Source organism: Pinus tabuliformis, chromosome 8 (genome assembly GCF_031772625.1).
Source record: "Pinus tabuliformis cultivar Carrire ecotype Pingquan chromosome 8, CPIR1, whole genome shotgun sequence".
In the NCBI taxonomy this organism is placed as follows: Eukaryota; Viridiplantae; Streptophyta; class Pinopsida; order Pinales; family Pinaceae; genus Pinus; species Pinus tabuliformis.
This window is the reverse complement of record NC_142294.1, coordinates 1950346523-1950367236: the sequence shown is the minus strand read 5'-3', so window position 1 is coordinate 1950367236 and position 20714 is coordinate 1950346523. Positions and strand designations below refer to the sequence as shown.

Genomic DNA, 20714 nt, shown 5'->3' with positions numbered 1-20714 from the left:
CCTGGATATAAACTGTGAAGACAATTGGCCTCCTCTCCCTCTCCCTGTGACCCGGACCCCTTGTCCATACAATCTGAGATCTTTGGGTGGGAATCAAACGATTCAGGGGTCTTTAGGTGGGCTGGGCTTGATTCCTACACAGATTAAATCCAAAAACAAACGAGGCCGGAAATCTGATCTGTTCAAGGCAAAACTTAAAGCAAAGATGGATGTTGCAGATGGCAAACAATATTCCATCCAGGGGGTTCTTAGAGCAGCACATCCCCCTGAGGGAGTTATCAAATGATCCTAACATCCTGGAATTGCAGAGGTTTGGCCAGCAAACCCAAAAAACTGGCCCTGAAAGAATGGATTTTCAACTCAAAAGCAGATGTAATCCTTCTGCAAGAAACCCTGGGGAAGGCTAATGAGATTGAACCTATGCTTAATGCTCTTCTTCCAGGGTGGACTTTCAGTGCTACTGATGCCTTTGGACATTCGGGGGGATCAGCAATTGGGTACAAAGATGGGAGAGTTAAAGTTCTCAGCAATTGGGGGATGAAGAATGTAATGGGAATGGAGATATTATCCCCTGATTTCCATTTCCCCATCACCATAATCAACATCTATGGGCCTTGTCAAGGCAGGGAATTTTTTTGGGATGACTTGATGACAAAATCGGTTTTGAAAGCTCCGGTGATGATTTTGGGTGGTGATTTAAATTTCTCTTTAGGTCGTGCTGAAGCTTGGGGACCTTCGGCGAGAGAAGATCCTCTTACAGATTTTTTCCATAATCTCATCTCAGAGAATAACTTTGTTGATCCTCTCCCGATTAAGCTAAAGCCTACTTGGCGGAATCGAAGAGTTGGTGCAGACAGGATTGCCAAAAGACTAGATCGCTTCTTGCTATCTGATTCGCTATCCGCCAAAGTTCCCCTAATCAGACAGTGGGTTGAGGAAATCGGGAATTCGGACCACTTCCCAATCTTTCTAGATCTATCTACTCCTCCACACAAGCCCCCCGCCCCTTATAAATTTAATCCAGCTTGGCTTCAAGATCCTTCTTTCAGTGAATTGTTTAAAAAAAAACTTGGATCCACCCAGATCACAATGCAGGAGAGGAGAAAAGTTTTTTGTTCATGGAAAATTTAAAAAGATTGAAATCAGCCACAATCTCTTGGGCAAGGGAAAGGAAATTGAAACAAAATGAGGAGCTAAACTGTATAAGGGAAGACCTGAAGAAATTGGAGAGTTTGGATTCAGATGGCTACTCATCTCAAGAATCCAAGGATAGAATTCTTCTTTTGGAGAAGCAGCAAACCAGAATCCTTCTGGAAAGGGAAGAAGAATGGAGAATAAAGAGTAGGGCAGTTTGGCTAAAGTCTGGGGATGAAAACACCAAATTCTTTCATAATTTTGCAAAAGGAAGAAAATCAATAAACACAATATGGAGCCTTAAAAATGAAGAAGGGAGAGATGTCAGATCTTTTTCTGATCTTTCTGGACTTGGGAAAAGACATTTTCATATTTTATATTCTGAACAGAGAGAGGCCACTATTGCAGAAGTCTTCAAAACCGTGCAATGTTTCCCCAGATTCATTGAGGAAGAAGAATCTGAAGATCTTTCAACCTCGGTCACTAAGGCGGAGACTGAAGCAGCCATGAAGCTTTTAGGCAAAGACAAAAGTCCAGGTCCTGATGGCTGGACTATTGAATTGTTTCTCCATTTCTTTGACCTAATTGGAGACGAGATAACTGAAGTTGTAGAGGAGTCAAGATTGAAAGGAGATATTTATAGACCATTTAATTCAACATTTATTGCTCTCATTCCTAAGAAGAATGAGCCAGAAAGCTTTGAAGATTTCAGACCAATTTCTTTGTGCAACTGTATTTATAAGATTATTTCAAAGGTTATCGCCCTCAGATTAGCTCCAATCTTGTCAAGGAACATATCTATGGAACAATTTGGGTTCCTGGATGGCAGACAAATCCATGAAGCTATTGGGGTTGCTCAGGAGGCAATTCATAGTGTCAAATTAAAGAAAAAGAAAGGAGCTGTTCTCAAAATTGACCTCTCCAAAGCATTTGATAGGACAAGCTGGCTCTATCTACGAATGCTTCTTACTCATGTGGGATTCAACTACCCATTTGTCAGTTGGATCATGGGATGCATAACAAATGTCAGCTTTGCAGTTTTGGTCAACGGAGCTGCCTCCTCCTTTTTCTCTAGCCAGAGAGGCCTCAGACAAGGGTGTCCATTATCACCACTTTTGTTTCTCCTTGTGGCCGAAGGACTTAGCAGGCTGATTCATAAAGCCAGAAGTGAGGACAAGGTAAAAGGTATAGAGGTAGCTATAAATCTCTTCATCACTCATCTTCTTTTCGTTGATGATATATTGATCTTTACAAATGGAAATTACAGCGAATTAAAGGAGATAAAATGCATCTTTGATCTTTTTCTAAAAGCTACTGGTATGCAGATAAATTCTGTGAAATCACAAGTTTGTTTGGCAGATGTGGACAGAAGGGAAAGGAGTCTTCTAGCTGATCTTTTTCCTTATCCTAGCCAATCTTTGGATGTTCCTTTCAAATATTTGGGGTTTTGGCTAAAACCTGCTGCTTACAGAAAAGCAGATTGGAACTGGATTATAGCAAAAATTGAAGCTAGAATCTCACACTGGAGCTATAGATGGCTATCCAGGGCTGGTAGGCTAACTCTCATCAAATCGGTCTTGCTTGCCATCCCGGTTTACTGGGCTGCTCTAACTTGGATTCCTAAAGGTGTAATGGAGAAAATTAGAAGAATTTGTTGCAGATTTCTTTGGGCAGGTTCCAAGGATTTCTCAGGTTTACCATGGGTGGCATGGGACAAAGTGGCCAGATCAAAAGAGTGGGGAGGTTGGGGGATCAAAAGACTTCCTGAGTTCAGCACTTCGTTAGCAGCAAAGTCTGGTTGGAGGCTAATAACCATAGAAAATCTATGGACAAGGGTGATTAAAAGGAAGTATATCGATCCAACGCCCTTGGAAGATTGGATTCGGAGTCAGAACAAGAAGGCAAAAAACTCTTCTGTAATTTGGAAGGCCACGGTGGATGCCTTCTCAGTGATTGAGCAAGGTTTAGCTTGGAAAGTGGGAGATGGCAGACAAATCAGGATCGGCAGGGACCCTTGGATCGGGTGCAATGAAGCTTACGCCTTATCGCCAGGGCTCCTTCGACATCTTGAGTCCAAAGATATCACCTCATTAAATCAGGTGGCTAGAGTTGGGCAGCACTCCATTTGGGGCCAGGTTTGGAAGGATGATGAAGAGTTAGGGCTAAATATCAGATGGAAGATTGAATGGACAGGTTTCATCAAAGAACTAAAACGATCCAATGTTAGGATAAGGGAGGAACCTGATAGGTTAATGTGGGCTCACAGCAAATCGGGGGGATATACACCAAAGGAGGGATACTCTTATCTTTTGGGAAAGATAGGATGGGGTGCTCCGGATTGGTGGTCCAAAGCATTATGGAAACTCAAAAGCCCAGCAAAATCTAAGCTCTTCCTTTGGTGTATTCTAAAAAAGAAGGCTCCAACATGGGAAATCCTTCAATCTAGGTTTTTAGTTGGCCCAGGGCGTTGCCCTCTGTGCAAGTCTGATGAGGAAACTTTAAATCATCTTTTCACCACCTGTCCTTTCTCGAGGAAGATTTGGGAGGAGGTCATTGGGTTTCTCAAGGTAATTGCACAATGGGGAAATGAGCCGCTGGACGAAACCTGGAGGAAGTGGTGGCATACTTACTCGGAAGGGAATATGAGGAACCTGCCTATTATCTTCTGCTGGGGTGTGTGGCTCGCGAGAAATAAGAGTCTGTTCCAAGATCAAATTACACCGCCCTCTGTCATTGCCTCTAATATCGCAGCCATCTATTATGCTCTGCCTCCCCCTGAAGAAAAAAAAACCAGAACAAAACAAAACAATTTCATAATTCAGGAGGATATCCCATGTGGCTTCTTTGACGGAGCCTCTCAAAATAATCGGGCCGGCGCAGGCATGAGCATGCACATCAATTCAGATCACATTATAAAAGCCTCAGTTGGGCTGGGTCCAGGAACAAACAATTTTGCAGAACTCTCTTCTTTGCGTCTCTTACTTTACTGGCTTCAACACAAAAACATCAACTCAATCCAGTTATTTGGGGACTCTCTTAATGTTATAAATTGGATCAATGGTTTAGCTGCTTGCCAAAATCAAATTTTAATGACAATTGTTGAAGAGATTTTATATCTGAAGACTCTCTTTAACAGGTTTTCATTATGTCATATCTACAGGGAAAGGAACGAAGAAGCCGATCAGTTATCTAAGGCAGGTTTACAACAGGATCCGGACAGCTGGGCGATAGAAGAGATATACCAGGGGCAGTCTTTCAGATCAGACCAGCCTCCTTATGATCAGTAGCATTAACAACAAATTTTATGATCCGCCCCTTTTTTGTTGGCTCTTTATCAGCTTTCTCTTTATATGCTGTTTTTATATTTTGTATATATTTCTCCTTAGCTGTTCTCTTCTTTTCGGCTGTTCGATCACGGCCTTCAGACTTCTCAAATTTTTTGATCATACACAGTGCAGGTGGACACTATTTTTTTGTCTGTTATGGAGTTGTTTTCCATTAAGGAGACTCCAGATAACTTTAGTTCTATCGTTTATAATGGTTTTTCATCCTCCTCTTGGGAGGAAGACTCTCTCAGGCTACAAACAGCAAAAAAGCTCCCTGCGGGTTGAGCTGTGAATGCTTCATTAAGCCCTGCGTGGCTTAAGAACAACTGGATCCAAACTTTTATTCTACTAATAAAAAGTTGCTTTTTTCCCCGGAAAAAAAAGTAGTTTATATAAATTTCTTGTGGAAATATTTTTGAAAAGTATAAGATTTAAACATCTTACTCATACATGTCTTTTACTTCTATTCGTTTTTTATTATTATAGGTGACAATATTTTTCTATTTAGAAAATAATTTTTAATTTTTATTTTTATTTTAAAGGGAGAGAGAAAGACCAACAAACTAACACATCCCATTCGATGCAAACCTTCTATGACCATTTATGTAAATCTTCCATGGTACACATGTTACTCAAATTTTAACACTATCCACATATATTATTTTTTCATTTTGATGGAGTATCCTCCAAATTGTGCAAGTTTTACCCTAATAATTAAGATCGGGAGATGTTGAAATTTTAGTTAAAGGTGCTTTCTGCAAACTAGCTATGTTGGAAATTATTTAATAAGTAGGGAGCCAAAATAAATGACTCTTCAAATATTTTGAGACTTAATACAAGTATCTTGAAGGAAATTAGTCTTTCCTCCAGGTATTTACAAATATTTTGAGACTTAATGCATGTATTTTTAGGCATAGAGCTTTTCCTTTAGCAATTTACAAACATTTTGAGACTTAATACATGTATATTTAAGGTAGAGAGCCTCTCCTTTAGGTATTTACAATCTGACATTAAATATATAACTAATATAACTAGCATAAACATGTTTAAACATCTACCAATAGCATGGGTTTATATTTTCCAAAATTCGCTCTAATTAATAGGGAAAAAATGTTAGGCCCTAATTCTATATTTATTTCACACTTAAGCTCATGCTACTGTGAAATGAATGGCATCGAACTTTGAAACCAGATGCTACCATGTGCTCAAAGTGTAAACAATGAGAAGTCAGAAGAGCATAGGGTAAACTATTGATTCTCACTAACTAAAGGTGAGTTAATCACATCAAAGATATCATTCTTGTCTCAATTCATAGAATGTGTAAGAGATGCTCTTTAGGCAAAGAATAGGATCTCATCCAAACGATAAAAGAAACAACCAAGGATCGTAGCCCGGGGTCTAATGGTTGGCCTGTTGAATTATATATCTCTTTTTTTATATCATGGGGCCTGAGCTATTGAAAGTGGTAGAAGAATCTTGTACTTCTGGATGTATATCAAGTGTTATAAATGCTACCTTCCTTGCTTTAATTCCAAACAAATCAAACTCTTGTTGCTTTTCAGACTTGAGACCTATTTCTTTATGCAACTTTGTATACAAATTGATTTCTAAAATTATAGCTAACCGAATTAAAAAAATCCTTTCTCCATATATATGTCCGGAGAAATTTGGTTTTCTTCCTAAAAAATTCAAGATGTTGTTGTAATTGCCCAAGAGTGCACACACTCGATCAAATCAAACAAGTAAAAAACATGCCTCATGAAAATAGATCTTCTGCGAACATATGATTGAATAGATTGGGAATTCCTGCGACTGATTCATCATAAAATCAGTTTTCCCTTTTGGCATGTGAGATGAATAATGGCTTGTGTGATGTCATCATCAATGACAGTTTTAATCAACGGGTTCCCTACAAATTTCTTTAAAATATATATGGGTTTGAAATAAGGATGTGACCTCTCCACGTTACTCTTTATCTTGGTAATGGACTTGTTTAGCAGAAGTGTAAGTGCAGCTAAATTGAGGGGTAATATCTCTGGATGTAGAGCCTCCTCCACTATCTCAACTACTCACTTACTTTTTGTGGACGATGTCCTTGGTTTTGGAGCTACTAAGCTTTTTGAATGGGAAACTTTACATCAAATTTTAACTCAATTTGGAAGGGCCTCTGGACTTGTTATTAATAAATATAAGATTGAGCTTATCGTTGATGGGGAGGATGTAGTGGCCAGCCAACAAATTGAAACCCTATTTGGGATTAAAACTATTTCTCTATCCTCTGGTTTCAAATATTTGGGTTGTTTCCTCAAGCCTAGAAACTATAGGATTTTGAACTGGGAGTGGTTGGTTATTAAAATGCATAATAAGTTGCCTCAATGGGATAATAGGTGGTTGACCCTTGGAGGAAGGGTGATCATGATAAAATCAATCCTTCAAGGCATCTCCGTGTTTTGGATGCATCTTTTTCTTGTGCCTTTGAAAATAATCAACATAATTAATGTTATCATTGCCAAGTTTTTGTGGTCTGGAACAAGAAATTCTAGAAAATTTCACCTGGTCAAGCTGGATCCAATCACTCGCCCTTTAGATGTTAGTGGGTGGGGTATGAGGGATATGAAATGCTTTAATATGGCTCTTCTCACTCTAATATTTGGAGGGTTTTTAATGAGCAGGGTTTTTGGAGTCAAACCATCCTCGATAAATACCTCCTGCAACAAAGTTTGGAAGAATGGGTTGTTGTGGGAGCCCCATTCAAGTGGAGGAAATCATATATTTGGAGCAGCTTGATGGCTACTAGATCTTGGTTTTGTGGAAACCTCAGGTGGCTTGTAGGTAACAGTGACAAGATCCTTATTGGACTAGATGTTATTAAAGGCATGTTTGGTGATCATACTCTATCCCCACAAATCATCCTCTCCCTTCACTGTATGGGTATTCACCATCTTGGTGATCTTAAGCATCGATTCCCTAATCAGCTTCCCTCCTCTGCTTGGCCTCATTCTTGGTATTTGGGTCTCAACATTGCTTTTGAAGTTGAATGGGAGTCCTATAGGCTGAAACTCATTAAGGCGAGAATTGTGTTGTTTGAGAGGTCTGATTCTCTTGGGTGGGGTAGACGTGCCGCTGATGGAAATCTTGTTGTTAGTGGAATTTATTCATACATCTCTGGTTCCCCTTGTTCCTGCCCTAACCTCATACTTCATTTCTTTGCAGTATCCAAAATTGTTGTCAAGTTTTTGCATTGTAAATGGTAATGTCCGAAGTTGTAAAATAAATAATAAATAAATAAAGCAATTGTTAGGTTTTTAGACCATATTTCTAATAATGTCAGTTGTTTTGTGTATAATTTGGTCATGTGTTAGGGAAGACCAACGAGAGTGGAGAGATATGTGTTATTAAGTAGGAAGAAAAAGGGTAGTAGAGAGATTTGTGTTATTAAGCAATGGAACTTATTTCTAATGGGAAAAAATAATGTTGAATGTATATATGATACTAAGTAGATAAATTCATCTTTTAGGTGGGAATTTCTGATTGTTTCCTCTAATTGATAAGAGCTTTGAATATGAAAATTTTCTCCTAGAAGTTTTAGTCCATTTTAAGATAATTCAAATTGTTCCGATTTTGAAACAATGGATATATCAATAGGTCAAGTAGAAGTTTAACTTTCCCTCATTAAAATAGCCACAAAATTTGAGCTTATGCACATGTTAAGTCATTGTCTACTATATTCCCTACTAGGTAGGAAATAATAAGATAAACAATTTATTTGAATAAGGCGTTGAATAAGTTTGATTTAAAATGCCACACACTTGAATATACTAGAGAAAATGTTTATGAATAATTTATTGTTGTATATAATTTTTATCTTTTTAGTTGATTTGGAGACTTCAAAAATTTCTAAATCATATTTTTTAATCGCCCAGATTACAATTTTTTATAATGAGATTACATATTTTGAATTTTAATCAAAATATTATTTTCAAAAGAAACCAAAAAAAATTGATAAAAAAAACTCTAGGAAAAAGTGACTTTAATTAATGCTTCCATGTATGCCATAATTTTTAGGCAATGTTACATGAATAATAAAAACTAACATAATATAAGTGGGAGAAAATAATGCTAAACAAAAAAATCTACTTGGATATGTAAATGATAAATTCTATTGGTAAGTATTAATGTGTTAGAATTTGGAAGCATCTATCACTTATAAGTTTCATTATTTTAATGACATGTATTTAACTATATTTCCTATAATTAATGCCACACTATTCATTTTACATAAATATATGTGTTATTATCTTTAACAAACTTTATATTTTCCATTAGACACATTAACTCATTATCCTAAAATTTACATTCTACTCTCCTTTTACAATATACCCACCCTCTATTCTCTTTAATATCTCCTTCCCTTACTTCAAAATATACTAATTTAAATTATCCATACATAAGAGTCATTTTATCATTAAACACTAACCACAATTAAAAGTCTGAGAAACAAAGGGGATTATTCACTATCTCTTAGAAATCCATTCAACATGTAAATAAGACATGCAAGCCATATTGCACACTTCCACCACAGCCACATTATCTCAAAGTTTGAAAATCCATCCCTATATATATATATACTTTAATTCTAATAAATCTATCATTTAAACTTTTAAGGTAATATGAAGAAGTCAACGACCAACTCATCCCTATAGTGCTAGGGTCTTCAACGGGGATTAATAAAGTGATGTGATCTTTAGTTTGTTGTTTGTTTGAAGGAAGATTCAATTAAAGAGAACATATGGAGTCGTTTGAATGGTGTTTGATTTGTATTTTGAAATATAATCATAGTTTTTGTTTAGAGAATGTTGTTGATGATTTTAATTAATATTATAAAAAATATATTAATATTGGTTTATTTTTTAATTTTATATATTTTCGAATTAATTTCATTTAAATTCTATAAAAAAATTAAAACTATATTTTATTTTATTTCTATTAATTTTAAAAAATTTTATATTTTTATAAACCTATAATTTATATAAATTATATTAAATTCTTTGAAAAAAAACATCATAATCACATTAAGTATAGAACTACATAACTTTATTATAATAATGGATCCCATTTATAAAATAATATCATAATTATATTTTTTCTTGCCATAGAGTTTATTACCCAAAAAAAAAAAAAATATCTCTACTTTATTCAATTCATTCCATACTCCAACTTAGAATTGTCGTATATTTGTAATTCACCAATGTTAGTTGAGAAAATAACTACGACGGAAATAGCTGGATATTCAAAGGCGAGTAGGTTGCTCGTCTATGGAATATGCAAATCGCAAGTCCTTAAAATTTGAAGTTTGAGTTTTGTTAGGTAATGACACTATTTATAGAGATGATAATAATGGTTTACATGATTGTTTAATATTTTATTATGATTTTATTTTAATAAGTTTATTTTGGAATAAAGTTTTTAAAATTTTAGTTAAATTATTCATAAATATTAAGTGAATAATAAGGAGTTGATTTTTATGTGATATTTTAGAATATTATTAGTAATATACACAAATCAAAAATTAAGATTTATCTACAAAATAGTTATGTTATTTTTTAATTAAAAAAATGTCATATGAATAAGTATTATACAAAGTAGTTTTTTAGCTATATAGTATTGATAAATTATAGTGTTTTAACAAAATCTATTTACATATTAATAATTTCCATGATAAATTGGAAATATATCTCCATGTATAATCTTTACATACTAATAATTTTTATATAAATCTTTACATACCAATGATGTTTATGATAAAATAGTTCTTTCTTTATTAATAATAAAAACCTATGCATCCATACTTTTCTTTGCAAATCATTATAAATAAAGTTAGGATAAAAACAAGAGCTATATATAGCACAGTGTTAATAAACAAATTTAAATATAAAATTACTTAAATATTTTTTTACTTTCAAAATAATACTGTACCATATCCTTTTAAATTGTGGTAAAATGAATATTTATTATCTCTAAAGTGATTTTCCTCTTCTTTTATATTGTACCAAAAAAACATTAATAAATGGTTATAACTCATTGATCCTTGTACCCAAGAAAAAAGCGATGGTGTGAGATCTAAAAATGTTAAAAGATGAAAATAATAAGGTGGTAATTAAATCATAAGGACGAGTTTGCTAAATTTTCATACCAATTGAATTATGTATAATATCAATAAAGAAAAATGATACACAAGAAAGAAAAATATAACAATCTCTTTGAAATATTAATCCTAATTTAAAAAAATTAATTTCAGAGAACAAATTAAATTAAATGTATAAATGGATTCATTTAAGAATGAGTGACTTATTAATAAAATGTATTAATAGAAATGACGACGTGAAATTGCGTTTAATTCTTATATATAAACTATATTTACGAAATTTCCTTTCAAAATTCATAACGCAATGCATTATATCATTGTAGTAATTTCTACAAATAAAAGCATTTATAAAATATTTTAATTTCTTTCCCACACTAAATTTCAAATTTATGTATTCAAAACAAGTGAAATGTCAAGTGTATTCACGTGTAATGTCTAGTGATTTGATCACATATCATTGCAGAAATATTAAAAATAAAAATAAAATAATAAAATATTAATCAAGGGAACATGAGCATTGAGGTGAATGATTGATTTTCAATTTGATATTCGATATTTAAATAGGTTTTATGAAAAATAGTGAAAACATATATTTATGCCATTGTTTTTGAGAAATGGTATTAAATATTCATATAAGATCGTGTAACATTTTTAATAATAATAATATTTCTAAAAACTTTTAGTTTTATTTAAATATATTATTATGAATTTTGTCTCTTAAAAATGATAAGAAACTAATAATTATAGTTTTTTTAAGGCGAAACATTGTTTACAATGAATACAATGTAAAAGACAAGATTTGATGATTCTAATATTAGATCTACTTAGTGTGTGTGGGGATAGAGAAAGAGGGGGTGCAATTATATTTAAAAAATGGGACTATGAAATGTTTTATCCTACATAACAATAAACAATAGAAATGTATTCACTCAATATGTAGGGCTTAATAAGGGGTTTTAGGGTTAACATGTGACTTATATAGGGCTTAACATGTTCCTCCCCTTCAAACAAGTGTTGTCCTCAACACTTGAACTATCTGTGAGTCTTTCTACGTGAACAATGCATCTGTCCCTGTCATGGAACTTCTATTAATAGGTTCTTCCATATAAATAGGTACCCAGTAATTACTCAACTTATAAACTACTTAATCCTTGCTTCTACGATTACTTTTTTATTCTAGTATGATTTTCACTTCTTCATTAATCTCTAAAACTATAGATTGGACTAGGATATCATCACTGATTACCTTATTTAAGCAAGAATTATCGTCGATTGGACGTACGTGTGAATATGGAGGAAACTCCAATTTGTAAGTCATACTTCCTATACTTTGCAACACCTTATAGGGCCATAATACATTTGTGTTAATTTATTTTCCTTCTTTTGTTGCTTAAGTGATATCTACTTACATGGTTATAGTCTCACAAATACCCAGTCCCGCACTTCAAATTCCCTTTCATTGTGATATTGTTCTTCTTGTTGTTTCATCCTATTTTGTGTTATAACCAAGTTTCCCTTCAATAATTTGAGAACCTCTTGTTGGTGTCATATGTGTTCCTCCACTACTTGAGCCTTTATAGTCCCTTTTAATAATGATATGATGGACGGGGGATGATATCCATAAAGTCTCCATAAATGGTGACATTTTTTATGAAGTATGGAAGGATGTGTTGTACCATTCTACCAAGGAAAACCATTTGAACCATTATGTCTATTTATCAGATGTAAACCATTATAGATATCATTTATTCACAATATCCGTTTTCACGTCAAACTGAGAATGATAAGATAACATATGAGCCAATTGTGTACCCAAACAAGAAAATATTTCAATTCAAAAATTTCAAATGAGAATTGGATCTATGTCATTTACAATCATCTTTATTATTCCACGTAGATTTTAGATTATTTTCATGAATTCTTCTACCACTATACTTGTTTTAAAAGGATGAGAAAGAGAGGAAAAATGGGCATACTTTTTCATTTGTTCTACCACTACCAAAATGGTAAATTTAGGTAAATTTGTAATACAACACATTGAAACTTCTTCCCAATGTTGGTTTGGTATGGCTAATGGTTGAAGGAGACATGGGGTCTTGGTTGTCTCTCCCTTATTTTTTTGGCATACCACACATTCCACTAAAAACTTTTGCACATCTACTTTATTGAATTCCCCAAAAAGTATTTCTTGATCCTATCATACACCTTCAAGAACCTTAAATGTCCTCCTACCAAATAAGTGTGTAATTCCAATAGGACCTTCCATTTGAGTTGTCAAGAATTCTTACACAAGTATAAGCAATCTTGACACTATAACAAGTCATTCTTCCACATAAAAGTTTCTACCACATTGGGGTACTCTTATATTTGTTGAATGATCTTGTATACCATCTCATGTTGTTTTCATTCTATCATTACTTCTTCTACCTAATAAAATTGTGGAATTCAAATAGCGCACAATAAACTCTTTATGTATTCCTCTTTCCTTGAGAATGCATCTTTCACAATATTTTCTTTTTTTCTTTTGTAGATAATTTCAAACTCTTAAACCAACATCTTTGCAACCCATTTTTTTATCTTCTAAAGATAGTGTTTGTTCCAAGAAGTACTTCAAACTATCATGATCCACTTTTGCTTTGAAGTGTATTTGTATTAGTTATAGTGTTTGTTCCAAGAAGTACTTCAAACTATCATGATCCACTTTTACTTTGAAATGTATTCGTATTAGTTATAGATGACATTCCTTAATTACATGTATTATTGCCAACTTTTTATTTTTTGTAGATGCATATAAGTAATTTCTTTCATTTAAGTTCATTGCTTTCAATGGTAGGGGGCTTCCCTTGTTATGTAAAAAAAAATATAGATCAATGACTTGAAGATAAGCCTATTCGAAGGGGAAACCTCCTTTTACATAAGATAAATGATCAATTCTTGGATGATTTAAATGACAAGACCTCCTAGGTATGTATAGGAGTCCAAGGGGTCACAATATACATAACAATAATAATGTAAGGGCACAACAATAATAGTAACATGCTTCTATGAGGTAGAACAATAACAATATGAGGGCTACACTAATATTATAGGGACCTAACATGCCCCTCTCCTTCAAAAAGTGTTATCCTCAGCACTTGAATAGTTCTAGATGCTTCTGAATAAATATTCCTCCCATATGGAGTCTTGAGCAGGTAAGTTCTTCCACTTAATGAGATACTTTAAAATTGATCTATTTTGTATTTGTCATAATCTTGTTTTTGTGATTGCTTTATGCTCCAACATGGTTTTTTCTTCCTCATCAATTTTTGGCAATATAGTTTGAATTGAGAGCTTGTCACCTATAACCTTCTTTAAGCATGACACATGGAAAACTGGGTGTACTTGAAAAGATGCAGGCAACTCCAATTTATATTTCATAGTACCGATATTTTACAACACCTTGTAAGGGCCATAGTACTTGGGTGATAATTTACTATCCTTTTGTTGTAGCGGCTGCAACCACCCTCCAAAATTTTTTCTTCGTTTCATTTTGGAGCCTCCCTACTAAATTCCTAGCAACTTCTCTTACACTGCCTAGGTACTTGTGCTTTCATTGAGTTTATATTTTGCATTATAGTTTGTGTTTGCTTACTTTATTTGTTGTCTAACCACAAGTTGACCTCCTCTGACTTGGTTACATCTATTTCTAGCACTGCCTTGATGCACTACGCAATCCTAGAGGGAAACCAACCTTGCTTTCAAGAAATTCACAGTTCAACCCAACAGAGAGCTTTGGCTCCATAATTGCATAGACCCAGCTAGTAGCTTGTCTTCAACTAGGAAATTACACAGAGCATAAGAGGCATCTAGAGCCACTCAGCCGAGAAATTGCATAGAAGCATTCCCTCAACTATTGTTTGATGCATGTGCTGATGAGCTGCGCAGTTCTCCCCAGAACTGCGCACTTTCTCCATGAATGCATGTCATCCTTTCCCGGAAAATTAAAAAACAAAAAAGTGAAAAAGAATCCCTAAGAATAGGGATACTTTTTCAGCAATTATAGTTACACTTAAGTTAATTTTAGAAACTTCCGCCACTTGTCACATTTTCCTAGATTTTTGGCCTTTGCGTCATAAGCCCTAAATCGATCAAATCTATTTAATGGATGTTGCCAAAGCTCATTTACATATTTGATCTTGGATCTCTGGCATTCCCGAGGGATCTAGGAACCTTTAGCACAATCGACACAACTTTCTCTGGGTAAGTCTTTCTTTTCTTGTATTTTGCTGCTTTTTCTGTCGCTTTTGTTTCCTTGGCTTGTGAGAGTGTTCTTTTACCCATTTTATTGAATGACCACTGGCATTTTGATTTTTTTTTATCTTTTAGAATTTTTGTTTTAAGTTTTTCATTGCCTTTCCTAAGTGTCACATGCATAACCTAGTTTTTGCGCTAACATTCGTTGTTGCGACGACTCTCCCCATAAGCTTCGTTGTTCTTTTGTTCGAGTGATTCATGCACTTTTTCTAATTGCATGCATCACCATTCACTTAAATCTGCACCAACCTTCACTCACACATTCATATCTGCTCGTTTTCACATTATTTGGGTTGCCTTGGCCCGGATCTAGCTCTTCCCGGCATGCACTACACATTTCTGGATCTCAAGGCTCTGACTTGGCTCTAGGAATTGTGCAGAGGCTGCTAGTGACTGGATTCAGCTGCGTACTATGTAGGTCCAGGAGGGAGTCCCAAAATCTTTCCCATTGGGATTGTGTAATGCATAGTCCCAGCCAGCATCAAAGTCAGACTGAACTGCACATTACGCAGTTCTAGTCATTAGCAAGTCACATTGGACCGTGCATTGCGCAGTTCCAGTCATCAACAAGCCACATTGGAATGCGCATGGCACAGTTCTAGTCTTCATCACCTCTGACTGGAAACTAGGAATGAGAACTGTGCAGATCCAGCTGACAGTCCCTCACCTCTGAAACACAAAATTGTGCAGTTGCCTAATTTGTTGCATGATCAGCCCTTGAAGTGCTTTTTGATTTCAAGCTAATATTTGCATGCCATGAGTGTTCGCTCTATCTCCAGGCATAATAGTTGTTGAGAATCTTCTCAGTAGTATAGGTAGCATGGCTTCAAAGAGAGCTGGATCAAAGGATATTGTCAAGAGCAGTACTAGAGATGTAGTTGAACAGGTGTCAAAGAACTTGCCAGTTTATGCAGACATACAATTGTTCATAGAGAAGGACAATAATATTACATGGAAGGAAATTAAGTACATATTTGTAGGAGTCTTCAAGGAAGATCTGGAAGATCGACAGGTCTATGTCAACATACATAAGTCAGGCTTGTATAAGGTTGCATGCATGTGCCCCGCCTTCCCATGTATGGACATCATTCACTGGATTGTCTCACATATCGATCCCGAGACGATGACATTGAGCAATGCGAGTGGAACACAACTTGCTACCTTCAGGATGGAAAACTATAATTAGATGTATCACTTACCATAGCCAGTGAACTGCATGGATGCACTCTTCTATACTCCCAACACCAATGTGAACACTAGAGACATCATGAAGCATTGGGTAAAAGAGCCATCGAAGTTCAGGTCGAAACCTAATCAGGTCTACAAGAATAAGTCACTTAGGAAGGCCTATCAACTCTTGATCATCTTTTCATTTCCTTTGTACGGTCAAGAGAGCACAAAGACCTTTCCACAGAATTGGGTGGTTGTGTTGGATCAGTTGGAAAATGAAGAAAGGCCATCCAACTGGTTGAATATGTTAGCTCTTTAGCTGAAAGTGCATGTGACTAATCTTCGGAAACCTCCTAAGAACAAAAAAGAGAGATTCTATATGTCCATGTACTTGCTTGATGCAATTTGTGCCCAACATGAGTTTCCTAGCATGGGATGGACATGGATCCCATCAGAGCATGTTGTGAACATTTAATGTAAGTTGCTTTCTGGATGCAACTACCAAGGACTCATGGCGAGGCTGTCTGAAAATTTCATCACCCTGGTTTACAAGATGATCTTTGAGTAAGATCCATCTTGCATGTCCCAGGAAGTGATGCAAGCATTGCTTAACATTGAACATTGGTATGCCTCACCAGGTGGCACCTTCATCAGGATGTTTGATGGAGAGAAGCATTTGCATGTGCTACCAAGGCTTTCCATGGATAATTTGGTCATGCAAGAGGTTGCATATCACATGTCCACAGGGTTATCATCAGGACTACACAGGAGGAAGAAGGCACCATGGCTTGCTCTTCCTTTGTGGATTGGATTGCACGAGATCTAGAGCTTGAAGGATGTGTACGTCGAGGTCAAGAACTTAGAAAAGTTTGAGTTCGGCACCAATTATGTCAATTTGTATGATATCCACTACATATTCAAGAACCACTGTATGAAGGTGTATTATACATCGATCCACGGGGCATGTCATTGGCTAGAGAAGCACCCTTGGAGGTATTGTTACAACTCCTGTAAGCTTAATGAACCAGTTATCATGGCTAAAGAATAGAAAGAATCTCTGCAGACAACAATAGTGTGCATCAAACCGATGTAGGACAAAGGCAAGAGGAATATTGTTTAGAACCCAAAGGGTAAGCAAAGCTACAAGTTCAGAGGCAAAGAGGTGTCAACGCAAAAGGAGAGTATAATAGAGGAAGAGAGAGAAGCTAAGGTTGGAGGATGCAGAAAGGAAGTTCTAGGAAATAGATAAGAAGCTGAAAGAATAACAAGAGCTAAGAAGGAGAGAGCGGGAAGGGAAGTAGAAACTGGAATAGGAAGAAATACAAGGTGTAATGACAAAGAAAACTGCACCCATATAGGTTGAGGATTCAGAGAAGCTAGTAGACATAGAAGAGGGTGAGCAGGTGCAAGTTCGAGAACTTGCTCGGAAGATTGAGAAAATAGTTGAAGCAACAAACATGGAGTTGGAACAAGAGCCACATGACCAAGATACCGACCTCATGCCAAGAACATTCGAGGTCACACCTCAGTCTCCGCCACCTCCAGAATCATAACCAGTCCCACGCAAACAAGGAGATTGTCCTCCTTGATGATGATCCGGTGATGGATGTGTACAATCTATCATTTAATGAGTCGCAACAAAGGATTGTACAGGCACAAAGAAAGCAGCTCCTAGATGAGCACGTGTCACCTGCACACATAGAGGAAAGGGTGATTGTGTCAAATGTTAGAAGACATCGAGCTGCCTTGGCCGATGCCTCTAAGGCTTATGCAGAAGCCACGAGTTCAATTGTCAAGTTCTTTCTAGTAGAGAATGATCCGATGGCAAAGGATTTACAAGAGGCCAGGCAGCGAAAAAAAAGTCTTCAAGATCGGTTATGGAAGAGATGAGAAAATCGATACTTGCGGAAGTATCGACTCTTTAGACCACCATGCGGAAAATGTATGACATATTTTTCACCATGCACAAGGTTGTTGTGCATCTATATGGTTTTTAGCAGAAATACATGAGTCTTGGTCTAGAATCGAAACGTCGACAAAGCAAAAATGAAAACTGTGGATTATCTGAGTTTAGATTCTAAAAAACTGAACCACAGAAATCTACAATCCATGACATACGCGATGTTATTACACATGTACACGAATGGTCAATGAGGTACAAGGAAGCCCCAATTTACTTGCATAAGATAATGAAGTTGGAGGCAAAGTTAGAAAAATCACGAATTTGGATATTGATCTGAAACTATGAGCAACTCCCTCCACTCATCACCACCATTGAGGCTTCCTATGCACAATTCTTCAAGACTCTGGATGTCATAGTGAGGATACACAGGATCCCTTCAATCGAATTCCTCACTCAAGCCATGAAGAAGAACCAAGTCCTATTAGAGGTCGACAGGTACATGGAGCAGTTGATGCGAGAGGCCACCAACGATGACTTGTAGCTGAATGCAAAAAACATGAAGAAGTACATTGGTGGTCCAGCCACACTCAAGACAGTGTTTTGCATGCTCTAACATGAGTTGGACAAAGGTTCTAAGAGAATATACCCAGAAGCGATGGAGGCATGATTTTGTTTTCTAGAAAGACATCACCAAATAGTACGGGGACATAATAGCACAGTACCAAGCTTGGTATCAGTTCATAATCGAAGACCATCAAGAGGATGTTGCTGAGTTGGTATTTCCCCAAGCTTTCGAGTGATGGTGTTTGTCATGTTAGGCTGACTCAAGCCTATTTTGTCCCACATGGGTATATGTGGAAACTGTATTATTATTTGTAAATATATTGTAAGTGAAATTCCAGGTGTCATTAGTGGAATGTGAACAATCACTATGTAATGTAAAGAATTATATTTAAAGGAGTTGAAGAGTCATGAGGGTAGTCAAAGAGTCAAATGGGAATGTCAAGGGTCACCCCACCCTTTGTTATATATAGAACCTCATAACTCATATTAGAGGATTTTGAGAGCCAAGCTTTTCGCTAGGCATTGCTTAGAGAAGGCTTGGAGTGTATTGTGATGAGCCTTGGCTTCTCCACAATGTAGAGCGAGTACATCTCTTTGGAGGAGGAGGTGGTGTTGACTGTAATGTTCCACTATTGGAGCTAGTGGTTGTCAATGGTGTATGTATGGATGGAACTTTCACTTACTAATATAACTAAGCTAGCACATTTTCATGCATATGTTGTTATTGTAGTTCGACTATTCTAGTTACTTTAGCAATGTGTATTATTTAACTTATGCATTTGTGTATGAATTATTTTGTATGCAATTGTATGAATCTTGTTGAGGACGTGTTGTTGTATTAACCCATCACTTTCTATTGTCATTCTTCTCGTGTATTCCGTTTAGGCTGCGTACTATTATAGGCTTCTAAGGGGAACACTTCCTTTCCCCCTCTGTGTTTTAGAACCCCCATGCATCCCACTTGACTTGCTGCAAGGTCACACACTTGCTTCCAACAAAGTTATCATACTAACCTTTGTGCCCTACCGAGGTCAAGGCACTACTTTACTATCCACTGTTGGGACTCCTACTCCAAACGGTCTTAGGTCTAGTTGGGACTTATTACCTGGGAGATCCCTTAACATGTTGGTGGGTCCAACATCGTCAACATTTTTTGTGCTAGAAGGAGGTCCATATGACAATTTGAGCCCTCAAAGTCTGTTTTGAAGCTCTGCACATCATTCATGACTTACATTACAATCTCAACTCTGATATGTTTTTCTCATGCACATGATTTTAAAGCACCAGATGATGTCATCGATGGCTTGTCACGAATTAAGTACAACGGTGAAGGTGGAATAGCCTTGTTAAGACACAAAGTTGCCTTCTTAGGCATCTATGAGAGGAATGAAGTCCCCTTGGATGACATTTCCTGTGGGTTGTTCGCTTACACGTTTGAAGGGTCTGTTGAGCAATGGTGTCACACATTGTCCACAACCTCTATTCACTATTTTAATCATATGATCAGAGAGTTAGGCAGTGCTTTTTTCCGTTATGACCATAAAGAACTTAATAAAAAAAATATGGAATTACGGAAAGCACCTGATGAATCTATTGTGCAATTTTGGGACCGCTTCTGTAATCTTGCTTTTCAAATCCCTGGGGATGAAATTGATTGGAAATTTCTCAAAGAAAGGTTTCCATATCTTCTTCAAATATCTAAAAATACACGTGTTAGAATCATTCAAACCCATCCCAACATACCCCGGTGTTAGAGCTTCCAAATCTAATATGGACAAGGTTGTTGTCACGAGTGACCCTCCGTCCTCTTGTCATAAAAAAACTCTAACTTCGTAGGATGAGGTGGGAGAACCAATCTGTTGAATTGTCACCTCCTCCCACCCCACCTACTCTAGATATCTGTGTAGATTTGGATTACAACCTTGATGATTTTCATGTGATCTCATTCCTCAACCTATATCCTATGGTTCTTATGATCTTATGGATTTTACTATGTTGTGTTCATCCATTCTGGACTCCACATTTGTCGTTCATGAGGATCACGTTGTCAATGGAGTTGGTGTTGAGAAACCAACCTGTGCTATCATTTTTGATGAGTATGTATGGGAATATTAAGAAGAACATGTGTTGAAGGATTGCCTCCTTCCATCCACATCTCATCTGCTTTATCCTGATATCT

The 20714-nt window shown here is 36.2% G+C and overlaps 1 protein-coding gene across 1 annotated transcript; it reads left to right on the top strand.

Moving 5' to 3' along the window:
- Window positions 1-282: 282 nt before the first annotated feature.
- LOC149244269 (uncharacterized) lies at window positions 283-4421 on the top strand. The gene is made up of 5 exons (XM_089371488.1): window positions 283-930; window positions 1524-1858; window positions 1964-2312; window positions 2460-2826; window positions 2923-4421. The coding sequence occupies exons 1-5, from the start codon at window positions 283-285 to the stop codon at window positions 4419-4421; spliced, it is 3198 nt and encodes a 1065-aa protein (XP_089227614.1).
- Window positions 4422-20714: the final 16293 nt, after the last annotated feature.

Bases quoted from the DNA above. Each gene is read 5' to 3' on its own strand.
- LOC149244269 (XM_089371488.1), top strand. From the start codon at position 283: ATGATCCTAACATCCTGGAATTGCAGAGGTTTGGCCAGCAAACCCAAA. The intron at 1,859-1,963 runs GTGCAACTGTAT...CCTGGATGGCAG, and splicing joins GATTTCAGACCAATTTCTTT to ACAAATCCATGAAGCTATTG. The intron at 2,313-2,459 runs GTAAAAGGTATA...ACTGGTATGCAG, and splicing joins AAGCCAGAAGTGAGGACAAG to ATAAATTCTGTGAAATCACA.